We start from the raw sequence: 12,363 nt of genomic DNA, 5'->3' as shown, positions 1-12,363 counted from the left end.
GGATCTACAAACAGACTACAATATTTCAGTTTCCATGCGTAATTCATACTTCATTTTTCCGTACATGCATGAGAATGTAACTATAACAAAGAAAACGGAAGAACTGTGAAGAAACTCTATGTAACATAGCGGATATGCAAGATGTTAAACAAGCAGTTAAACCAGAGTTGAGAGGATGGCATGAAGGTGGGTGCAGGAAGCTGTCACCATACCCGTGTTGTCACTTGCTCGTAGATCACAGCCTTCCAGAATGACCACCAGGAGCCGACCCACCCCGGGTGTTCGCCTTACTGAGTGCCGCATGCAGATACATAAAAAAAAGCGCAAACAACATCAACATGCACGTAAGTACCAGTCGTGCACAAACAAGGCAGCGAAATAAAAGTCTTCTATCAACTCAAAAGTAAAATGGTCGGGGGAAAACAAAACCAGCCACACAGCTCCCTTGCACGTGTAATAGCAGAGTTGGGGGAAAAGAAAGTTTCGGACAGAGAGCAAAAATTTAAGGTGGTTCAGGAAGTCAAGAAAACTTGAACGCTAATCTATCCTCTACAAATAAGAGAACATTTTCTTGTCCACGTATATTAATTCAGTAAAAATATCAAATCAGACGAAAATCTGGGCTCGTCCACCAAGCCTCCTCTTTGAAAAAAAAATAATTAAAAAATCCCCCTAAAGTCTTGTGTGTCGACTGTTCCCGTATATTCGTATTTATTTTCACGATGTCCCTGGACTCTCGCGAAGTACGCATGCACATAGGACGAGCAACCATGCAAGTTTTTTGTTTTGTTTGGTTGTTTGTTAGTTTTCAAACAAGCAGATAGCATCTAGTCATCTTCAAGATCAATGCTCTGTTTGTGCCATGCTCCAGCTCTGTGCATGCGCCATGCACGAAGGACAGAATGTAGGCGCCACTATGGATTTCTGTTCGCACCATCCACGGCACCCACAAAGCTTAAATAAGATAAAATGCGAAAACGATTCAGAAAATACTAGCCTGAAAACACATATCTTGGCAATAGGGGAATTATTTAAAACATGGGGTTGGAAAAAATAAACATTCAGACGGAAATTCTGAGACACAATAATCGATAATCGAATCCGACAGCGAAGAACGCAAAATATTTAGTGAGTTTCCTTTACAAAATCACGGATGAAAAAAAAAATCGCGCAATTCTGTTATGCTATTCAAGTTTTCTGTTCTGTATTCTCTTGAGAAACTGTTCTTTCCTCACGCTGCAATTTATAACAGTAATATCATAATAGTTTCAAGATTTCTCGGTCTCTCAGAATCAGTTGAACTGCCAGTCTTTAAAACCATGATCATCATCACTAGTATTAGTAACAGTAGTAGTAGAAGCAGAAGTAGTATACTATTGGTTTTCTGATATTTGGTCTTCAATATTTTATTTTGAGATCTCTTTGCCTGCTGCCTGTGACCAGGTGGACAACTTCATAGCAGTACCCTCCTAGTGTTTATCTATATAAGCGGCGTTTATAGGGAGATACAGTGAGCTACTTTCTGTTGAAAAGTTCACTTCCTGCGAGATCTCAAGCAGAACTCATCTAGCATCCGGTCCCTTCTCTTGCCCAACGTCGGCATGTAAAAGAACCATCATGCTCTACACTCCCGAGCTATTCAAAACATGAGAGGACACCGAGGATGCCAAGGTCTTCCCGGCTGCGGAAAGAAATCGAGACCAGGATCCGCGAGAAGGACGGTCAAGCTGACAACCTCTCTCCTAGGAACACAATGGTTAGCATGGTTGTTATGCATCATACCGGACACCCGCCTTGCGGAACACAGAACTTAGCGATAGGAAACCGTCTCTGGCTCAACGGCTTCACAGGCCGGTAAGTGGGTTACAGCCTCCTCTGGAATGCAAGGCTTGACAGCTGGCGGGCCCCATCTGGGACATCTCTAAGCTCACTAAACCGCCCGCCTTATAACTGTCATGCATGTTACAGCAGCAATAATACAACAGATGCATAGCCAGGACTGGACTACAAGAAATGACGCATGCCCAAAACGCTCACGTGCAAAGAAACCCGAAACCGAGCTTATACTCATACACAAAAATAACAAAAAACAATTGGTGTGAGTGATCGTGAAGTAAGCTCGACCTACTTCAATTTCTGTCTCAAAACTACGGAAGAGTAGCAAAGGAAACTGTAAAAGCAGTAAGACAATGAGTAATATTTTGAATTCCTTGCGCGCTGCAACAGCACTCTGGGACTTCACGCATGACCCCGCGATGTCTTCCCGACGGTGACGAACTTAACACGGGCTACCCGGGGTGAAATTTCACCCGCGTTATACACCCGTCACCTCATCGATCAGAAGAAATTCTTGGCAGACGATGCAAGATGATCTTCCGCAAACAGGCACCGATCCCTCCTTCCAAGTTCCGTTTCGACGTCAGAACATGATGTATCTGGTAGCGATAAGCAGCACTGGCAAACAATGAACGCCTCAGGTCGCGTGAAATGAAAGTTATATATATATCTCTCAAAGTATTTTTTAAAGAACCATCCGAACTTTTTCTACCTCCTAGACTCGTCTGTCGCATAGAAAAAGACTATGGAATCCAACTTAATGTTTCACTTTTCCATATCGTTAAAGCGCGTCCAAGAGTTGGATTGGGATACGTGCATGTTGGGGGGAAAGGGAGTCAAAGCTCGTACCATAAAGATACCAAAAGCCAAACCTTCATACAACTAAAAATTAAAATAAAACAGTAAAAAAATTTACTACTACTACTAATAATAATGAAGCGACTAGTGCACATAGCAAAGACTCTTCTTAACCTGACAAATGAGGGACGCACTACATTTTGACTGGAACAATTTTGGCAACGATTCTGCGTGAGAGTTGTACAAAACTTTGCCAAACTTTCCTCCATTTTTGTCCAGTTAAGAAGAACTTTAAGCTACTGTAAAACTTTGTTCGTTTAAAAAAAAAAAGAAAAAGTCGCATTCCATTTCTACCACAGCATGCATGATTACACGTCACAGACAGGAGGCGTTCAAGTCAGTGCTTCGCTCAGTGGCGACCAAACGGCGTGGGGTGGCATGCTGGGCCAGATAATAGCACCATGCAGCAGGCCACGTCACAGGCCACAACAGCCCTTACCCGACTCCGAGGCAGAATGCAGCTTGATGCCCTCCTCGATAATCACGAGCAGACGACCTACAGGCTTCAGTTTCACTGAACGACGTAAACAAAAACAAAAACAAATCACACTGGGTCACAGGGAAGCTGGTATTGATTAGCGTCAGTGGCGTCGTGACGCAGGGCCAGACCTATGCATCTGACAGACGGTTTAACGGCGCCTAACGGCGTCAGGTTTTCAGGTCGACTCCGAAATTAAATGCCGTTTTGTATTTTTCTCTTTGTATTTAATGAAAATCATTATTTCCGCAAGCATCTATAGACCACCCAATAAAATATTTGGAACAGGTTTCTTTCTGTAAAAAAAAAAATGTGCTTTGGCAACATATTTGACATCAGTTTGTTCTGTCTCGCAAGCACTAGGACAATTCAGAAGCTAGAAAAACAAAGAGCTGCAAGATTTGAGTTTCTAAAAAAAAGTTTAAGATATTAGGAAATAAATCTTACTGCATTAAAATTTAAAAAATAAACCGCTGGATCAAAGACGATCTCATTCATCCTGTCTTTGTGTTGCTGTAAACAATTTTAGACTATTAAAGGACATGAAAAAGAAAAATTACTGTTGCCGTAAAGCCCCATAAAAGTCTTTGATTTCTTGTAGATAAAGAATCCAGGACTTGCTGTGTGAAGAGGAGGTGACAGGGCAGGTGGAATCCAGAGTTCTCTGCACTACACAAAGCCAGACTATTTCCGGTTTGGGCGACCTGACACCATAATGTCTTTGCCTGCAGCGAATTGCCACCATCCCTAGTGTGGGTGGAGGAGACGCACGAACAGCGGGCTATGAGAAATTCTTATTTAAAACTGAAAATTTTCTTTTTCAAAAGTAAGAAATCTGTGGACCACGTTCAATTCTAAAAAGTTTCTTGTATCTTTGGAGAAGGCCGTACAGCTGTTCGGTAGCCTTACCAGAGAGCTTACATCTAAGCTCTCTGGCCTTACACAGTTAAGACTCCATGTACTTCATTCAACTGGTGCTGTTCAGATCATCATCGATCCATCACCATCATTATCCTTTTTTCTTCTCGTTTTTCTTGACTTTCCATCAGATGTTTACATAACAAACCCTAAAATGCTCATTCACAAAAGCCAATGTACACCTATTTGTTATTATAAAAACAAATTGCTCACATGACGATAATCAGATGCGAAATGTAGTGGTAAATAGGCTACGAGAGTGAGAGGGGGCGGGTATGGCATCCAATTAAAATGAAATACTAGGAACAGCTTAACTTCGTTGAAGATTACAGCGTAATGTGTCACGCGGGTTTCAGTGCAAAAATTCTATGTTCGATGCTTACTGGATGATTGGCCGCTCGATGGCCAATGGTCTATGGCTTACATCGGATGTAATTTCACCCGTCCCTCTCTTACAACTCAATGCCTATAAGCCTGGAAATGGCTCTGCTTTCTTCTGATCGATTCTAACAATAAATGTGAAACCTTTTTTTTCTTGTTTTTCTTTTTTTCAGCCCTCATCCCTAGGTAATGCCAGTTCCAACATTATTTTTTCTGTGTCATAAATCGACATTCCAACAATTGCTGGGTCCCTGCTGTTGTGTGCTATCCCCCGCCACCTCAACCATAAAAAGGACTACGGCAATGTTACTATAAAAGGACTTCCGGTCTATTGTTTGTAAACAAGCTGGCATTGATACAATAGACCCTCTGGTGAAACTGGAGCTGATGGGAGTCCTAATGAATAGAAGGGGATGTGGAGGTGCGGGCAACAGAGAAATACTGTGATGCATCAAAATCTATGAATACAGAAACTATTCACATGTCCATAGTTTAACTCAAACTAATAAAGCTGATTCCTGACATAGTTGCTGATGTTGAACAAACAGCATATCTCCAGCAATCAGCACAGATGACAGTATCAACAACAATGATGATAACTTTGATAATATAATGATACATCCCAAATATCATTGGTTATCATCATTCTTAAACAGTTTTATTAAAAAATCATAACTGTTATTCTCTTGTTATTGTATTGAGTGCTTAAAAATAAGTATGTTAAATGTTTAAATTTCACAACCTTGCATTTCCTTTACCAAATTGAATAATTTTTTGAATCTATATTTTCAAAAATCCATTTCAAAGTACATGTGCATAAAATAAAGAATGAAACTTTTTTATCCCTGAAACTGTCATTCATCTTAGCGCACCTGAATGCTGTCTTTCACGTTTTTTTCGCTCAGTGTCCAGGAACTGTCTTGACAGCATGTCAATATTCTTTATCCACAAGTCTCTGCAAGAAAGGCAAAAATTTTTTTTTTTGCCTTATGGGTTTCCAAGAAAATAAATCTATAACTGAATGAAACTGCATTAGCACCATCAGGACAAGTCAAGTTGAAGTTAGCTTTTTATTTAAGGGAGGGCAACTAGATTATGGTCAACAATCAACTAAATATGTCTTCAGGTAAATATGCATGTGTTTAGTTGCAAGTCTGTGGGGTTTTTTTTTCTGTGTAAGAAAACGAGACTGAAAATAAATAGCATGAACATTTTTTTTTTTTTTGCTACAAGCACTAGATTGGGAAAGAAAAAGATTTGTTTATTCAAGGGTTGAAACCTGACACATGGGATGCAAACAACAACATTGCTATATCACTAATAAAGATAGAGAAAAAAATACAGGTAAACAAGTACTATCAGGCACACATAACTGAATATGCTGACTGCTCCATATCTACAATCAAACCTTTAAATTAAAATCTTATTAGCACTTGGCAAAGCATAAAGCTGTCTTTGATTTGTCTCAGACCTTACTTAAAAAAGAGAGAGTGAGTGGGAGACAATAAGAAAGAAAGATATATTTAAAAAATAGCTTACCGTTCAGTTTCATTGGGAGCTTTAAGATGGTACACACGATCAATATGTGAGATCTGAAAATGAGATGGATCTGCATCTGCCTCCACAGGTTTCTTCACTAACACCTCATTCAGCACCACGGGCTGCAACATGGAATAAGCCCCAACTATTAATGATTGCACCATGCCACCAAGGAACATACAGGTGTGACTGGCAGTTACACCTTTTGCCTCCATCCTCCAACTAGCCACTGCAAATGGCTATCATAGAAAAACTGGAGAATCATCATAATTTTAGTGAGCCTTCCTCTTCTGTAAATATGGTTATTCTTGCTATCAAGCATGTCACGCAACCATAGTAAGTGCACACACAGCAACAGTTAAAGAAGGAAATAATGTTAGGGTGTGGGGTAAATGGGCACGAATGGGAAGTGTGAAATAAGGGGTGAGAAAGAAACAATAATTATTGAATTTGTAAAGTGCACTTGTCCGTACAGAGGCGAGCTCAATGTACCATACACAAAAGGCTATAAATGAACCACTGGTGCCAAACATGAAACACAAGCATCAGAAAACAGATGGTACCATGGCAGCTCTTTTATTTTAGCTTTAGAAGTGTATAGCCTCTCCAATATTATATGAAATGCACCAAAATCATATGAGTAACCAGGTCTAGTAAAGAAAAGAAAGAAAGAATTAAAAGAACATGTAACTGAAGCAGTTTTAATGTGAGTGAGAACTTACTTAACTGAGAAATACAGGAGGCATGGAAGTGAAAATGAAGAGAGCTGATTATGTGAAAAACAGGAAAATAGGTATAAGAGTCATGATATTTCAAGTGCACACATTTACTTTTCTACTTACTCAGTGCTTATTCTTTTAAGTAATGTCTGCCTTTTCTCTTTAAAAATCTCTTCTACATTTTGTGCATCATGACAAGGCAACTCACTGCTTTGTACATCTTAAGCTGCATGTTGGAGTCGAAGATGTGAGAGGCAGCATAAGACGGACCAAGACGTCGAGACGCAACTGTGAAGAGGAGGAAGTCATTGAACAGGATACCCAGCAGCTCCTTGTTACTTTTTACCTTCACAATAAAGTATGCAGGCCACACATCTTCATTAATAAGACTATTATTATACATTGTTTCATCAGTGGTAAAAGACAAAGTTAAAAGTTGTGTTATCATGGTATATAATATTATGTTTAAGGACTGCATATATGCAACTAGATCAGAGTATGTGGAATTGTAGGCACGCTTATGCACACACATTAACATACACATACACATATGCACTTAAATGCATGTGCAACCACACCCACTTACACACAGCTCTTTACCTTATAAACAATACCAGTGTGTACAAGTTTTCGAGGACCCAAGCAGTTTGTAACAGAGTTGAAAATAATGTTCTGCGACAGATACAACAACTTTAAAAGCCTCAGTACATTGACAAGCCATTAAAATAAATTTAAAATGCTGCTATACATTCAAGCAAAGTTATTTCTCATTATTGCATTAGCAGTCCAAGACATACAAAAAACTTTGCTATTTTCTCATGTGCAAAGAAATGAGAAAAAAATATAAAATCCTACAAAAATATAAAATTTTATACTTTCTCTCTTTAAATCATAACATTGTCATCATGGGAAGATATCCACTGTTCTTTAATTAACTTCATTTTAGTAATGGACATGCATTTAATATTTTGAATTTCGACATAAGTTTATGCATTGCCTGTCTGCTCCTAAACATGATCACATCACTCCTACTGAACTAAATAGAAAAAACCCCCAAAAAAACTTTAAGAAAAAGGCAAGTGAAATTAGCTTGCTGAAGTTAAATGAGAGACACTAACGTTGCAAATGATTTCTGCTAAAAAATTTCAGTTTCAAAACAATCGTTTACTTACAATCACTTCTAAAACTTAGTTCTCAGGCTGCAAAAGGAGATAGCTGCAATATGTTTTGTTGTGCAATGTCATTGAACTTGACTGGAATCTCCAGGGAAGAGGTGAGTTGGGAGACCAAAGCAGACTTGGAAAAAAAACAGTAGAAAGTGAAGCAAAGGACAGAACCACATGGGCCCAACTGAAGGGGGCTGGCCAAAACCGGGTCTGCTGGTGAGGTGTTGTTGGGGCCCTATGTTCCTCGAGGAGTAACAAAGACTAAACTAAACTAATGGCATTGAAACTATCTGGTACAGGAGTTAACTTTCAGTCTTCTAAGTAAAGCCATTTAATGCTGGCATCATGTATCTGTGGAAATTCTCATACAATTTAAAATCCATGTACAGAGAAGAAAAGTTAAACAAAATACAGAAGACTGGCATGACAGAGACTTTCTTTGTCAAACTGTACCTTCTATGTCACCAATCATAGTCAAGATTTCTTTATGAAAGAGCACAATACATAGCGCCACCTGAGTGCAAGCGCATAGGTGTGTTTTAGACACAATTGTAAATAAATGGTTCATTTGAAACCTGAAATTATGAGCAAAAATGATTCAATATCTATCATTTAAGACCAACTTTCCATTTCAACTGCCTTTTCCTTCAAAGAAATCATTATATATTAGCAAGACTGTTTGGAGTATCTAAGATTTGGAACAATAACATTAAAAAGTAAAGAAAGATACATAGCTTCTTTTCGCTAACCTCTGCAATGCCATCACAATGAACATGCCTCTGTATCCACTCAAGCCTGTCTGAGTTTTCCTTCTGGCGTACACCCTCATTGACCTGATTACATAGTTCCTCCGCTCGCATGAGTGCTTCCACAACATTCCCATAGTCTGGATGATCTTCCGGTGTGTACTTCAGAATCTGACCACACATTGTTTTTACCAGTCAGTGTGACAATTAACGGAGTGGATGCTTTTGTCAACAGAGCATAAGGTGAGAGAAAGAGAGTGTGTGTGTGTGTGGTGCATCATGCTGCAACAGTGGTGACTGCTTGGATATAAACGCAGAATTTGTTTTTCAATTTCCTAAATGTTGAGGTTTCAATAAAGAAAGTACAGACAAATTTATAATATGAAGCAGATCAGTCTGGTTACAGAAATAGCCATACAGTTAGTTGTGGTTCCTACAATAACAAGCCCACAAGTTTTGATAAAACATCTTTTATACCACAACGTAACTTGAATTTATCATTTCTTTCTTAAATTAAATACATAAAGTAGCTTATGTGTTAGGCATAATTCTTTTAACAATAGTAAACATTGCATTCTAAAACACACACACTCACACAGATGCACTCCAACAGATACACATATACACACCTCTTTTATAATAAGAGGATATTTGGTTATGCGTTGCATAGGTTTTAACAGGAAGCTGCTGAGTGGCATGCCCTTGGTTGCTGGGTTAGCAACACACTTCTGCAGAGAAAAAGGTAGATGATGACATAAATGAAGATTTTCTCTTTGTTAAATACGTTATTTGTGAATGACTTCAAAACAAAACAAATGCACAGACCACATTATTCATATCGAAAAGAAAATTTTGGAATGTTGCACTGACCTTATGCTCTTCAACAAACTCAGGATTTGTTTCTGTCTTGCGTTGCAACAGTGCAGCTGCAGAGAGCTGGCAGCTGCAAAATCTCACATATTGCGTCATGTGGGGGAGCTGCACACAATAAAGTTTAGGTCATTATTTATGCCTTTAAACTATCAGATCATCATATTGAATAAGATGATTCCTCATCGACTTAACAAACCTACACTAATTTACAAATTCTTAAAAAAGCTAGTTGTCTAAGTTTATCTTTGAACATCCTTCTTTGACTGACATATGTAATGGTGCAAAAGTATGCATATTGCTCAGGTGTGCAAGTTCTTCCTTCTTTCATGTTCACTGATGCCTTTCCCTCACCCCCACAGCCACACATGCATATATATTTATAAGCATGTGCACACAGATACACACACATACACTCTCCTTTGCACCATCTCATACAAAATCAAACGCCTTATCAAAATCATACAACTCAGGACCACTGTAAACTATGATTCAGACAAGGGTGAAACAGTACCAGAGTCAAGCTCCTAGCATATCAATATAATCTTGTTAGTGAAGAAATCCTAAAACTTCTGTGGAAGAGCACATAAATACTGCAGAAAAACACTTGTACAGGTACATTTGATGTCAAGATTATTTTTAAATGGAAAAGATTATTACATTCTCGCAAAGAATGTCACCAATCATCAGGATGACTTTTCCTTTCCCACACATTTTTTTCCGCACTCTCAGTGATCTGAAAAATCAAATATTACTCATACTTTTTATCAGCAAGGAATGTGATAAAACAAATGCCAAAAAAAATAAAATAAAATAAAGCATCGCATCATATCAAGCTGTTTATTGTTTGAACAGATTGTCAAGTTTTCTTCAATTAAATTCTATTTTTGACAGTGCAAGAGAGAGACAGTATCTAGATAAGACAATAAAGTGTAGGATTTTTAGTGATTGAAAATCGTTTCTCTGCAAAGGTCAAGGTCGGTGCCTACTGCAAAAGCTTTTTGTTGCAGATGATGAGCTCATTCCAGTTGACAAAAATTTTCTCTGCATCTTGAGCTGATAAGACTTTGGCCTCTACCAAAGGTTTACAGAATGCCTGCAAATACACACGATACAATGAAACATCACCTTCTAAAAAAGACAAAATATCTTCTGACGATTCAAGAGCAGAATGGTCTCACAAGCCATAACTTAAAATTGCCATTAATGTGAAAACTGATTCATCAAATGATTCTTTACTATATTGCTAACAAGGACAGAAGGTGGAGCTTCATTGAGTGCTGAGTAGTGACAGCTTACTGTGACAACTCTTTCTTCTTTTTTTTTTTCATCCCAGTTCTCAACCCTCTACTTCCCCAACCCACATAAACAAACTTTTCCCCCTTGTACAAAGGTATAAATCTACCTACGTGCAAATGAGTAAGAATCATAACAATATTTTATGAGCCACATGCACAAGCAAAGTACCATGCACATATGAAAGTCGATTTGAATATTAATATGCAGAGGAAATATTTTGTGGTATTGTCGTTTTGCTTCCATATAGAGCTGCCTCTAATTGCCCTCTGGGACAAGTAAAGTCTTATTTTATCTAAAGTATATGCATACATACACACTTATTTTCAAGTTTACCTCAATAACTATAGACATATCAGCATTATAAGACTCCTCCGTGGTGATCAACTCTTGAATATAATTCTGCCTCTGTTTTTCAATTCCTGACAGGTTCCCTTGCACTGCATCACTCAGCCCTGCAATTTAAGGACAGAGAATTTCCTAGCACTAATCTTATATTTTTCTTCATTTTGATCTGGAAGTTGTAGCATATGAAAAATGAAGGCACATCATTTGTCTAAATTGAAGAAGTGTCTCCAGTGTTAGTTGATATTATGATGCCCATCTTCAAAAATTATAGATGATTCATAAAGTGGTGAATGTTTCACTAATTAACATTTTTTTTATTCTGATACATTTTTTAGTTCTCCTTTCGCAATCAATTGAACTTCTATATTCCTCTCTTAAATCATTTTCTCTTAGTTACCATATTGATACACAACTCATTCCTTGGTTATAGTACTGCACATCCAATTTCATTGTTTTATATTGTTCTTTGCCAGCTACTCAATCATCCTTCAATCAAAATCCACTATGCCAAAGATGGGGATATACACAACTGGATGGTGAGCAGGGATGGGGGATATGGGAGAGAGTGTGTGAAAAGTGAAAAAGATTCTGATTCTGAGAAATGTGTTGAATCATAAATTTGTATCTTAAATCACAATAATGTAGTGGCATGATGAAAATAAAGCCACCATCTTTTCCTAGCTCTGCTGCTCATTAGGTTCCAGAAGCCTTTAGCCCTTTCCTGCTTTAGATGTTTAAGTGTTTTCTCTTGCTAGAAGGTAGCTCTCTTTTCTTCACACACATTTCCAGCAAGAAAACCAATAATCAATATCAATCTAAAGACCTCCCAAGCACAGTTGGTCCCCACACATAATCCACCTCCTCACTATTTCTCATCCATTGGTTCACGGTATACCAGCCAGCCTTTCTTTTTAAGAATTCTCTTATCTGATAAATGTTCTCTTATCTGATAAATAAATCAAAGATTTGTTATTTGTCCTTTGCATGTGTATCATGGAGGATGAATGCTCTAAAAACCAAAATATCTATAATATTTGCATAAAATGAGGAATAAACATGGATGAGTACAACAAAAATTTTAATATTCTCTGGTCCTAAACCAGTGTGTTTAATTTCTCATAGCTTTCACTGAATCAAGCTGTAAATCAAGTACGTGAGAAACAATAACAAAGTGCTTCATTGGAGAAGTTTTGGCAGAGGTTTGTGTT

The 12,363-nt window shown here is 38.1% G+C and overlaps 1 protein-coding gene across 4 annotated transcripts in view; it reads right to left on the bottom strand.

Annotated features, from left to right (window-relative positions):
* Positions 1–12,363, bottom strand: part of LOC112565529 (intersectin-1-like) — a 55,957-nt gene that overhangs the window by 7,844 nt on the left and 35,750 nt on the right. For 2 of the 4 annotated variants that reach the window (XM_025240992.1, XM_025240994.1), the window contains 11 exons: positions 11,144–11,262; positions 10,501–10,607; positions 10,172–10,247; positions 9,512–9,619; positions 9,271–9,369; positions 8,645–8,812; positions 7,330–7,401; positions 6,938–7,075; positions 6,011–6,132; positions 5,344–5,426; positions 213–290 (listed from right to left, as the gene is read on the bottom strand). In XM_025240992.1, coding sequence (XP_025096777.1) covers positions 213–290; positions 5,344–5,426; positions 6,011–6,132; positions 6,938–7,075; positions 7,330–7,401; positions 8,645–8,812; positions 9,271–9,369; positions 9,512–9,619; positions 10,172–10,247; positions 10,501–10,607; positions 11,144–11,262 — 1,170 coding nt within the window. Of the gene's footprint in view, positions 1–212; positions 291–3,133; positions 3,209–5,343; positions 5,427–6,010; positions 6,133–6,937; positions 7,076–7,329; positions 7,402–8,644; positions 8,813–9,270; positions 9,370–9,511; positions 9,620–10,171; positions 10,248–10,500; positions 10,608–11,143; positions 11,263–12,363 lie in introns of all 4 variants that reach the window. The other 2 variants (XM_025240993.1, XM_025240995.1) reach the window with 2 other exon arrangements.

Source organism: Pomacea canaliculata, linkage group LG6 (assembly GCF_003073045.1).
Source record: "Pomacea canaliculata isolate SZHN2017 linkage group LG6, ASM307304v1, whole genome shotgun sequence".
Classification (NCBI taxonomy): Eukaryota; Metazoa; Mollusca; class Gastropoda; order Architaenioglossa; family Ampullariidae; genus Pomacea; species Pomacea canaliculata.
The sequence above is the reverse complement of the archived record's forward strand: the minus strand, read 5'-3'. Positions and strand labels throughout refer to the sequence as shown.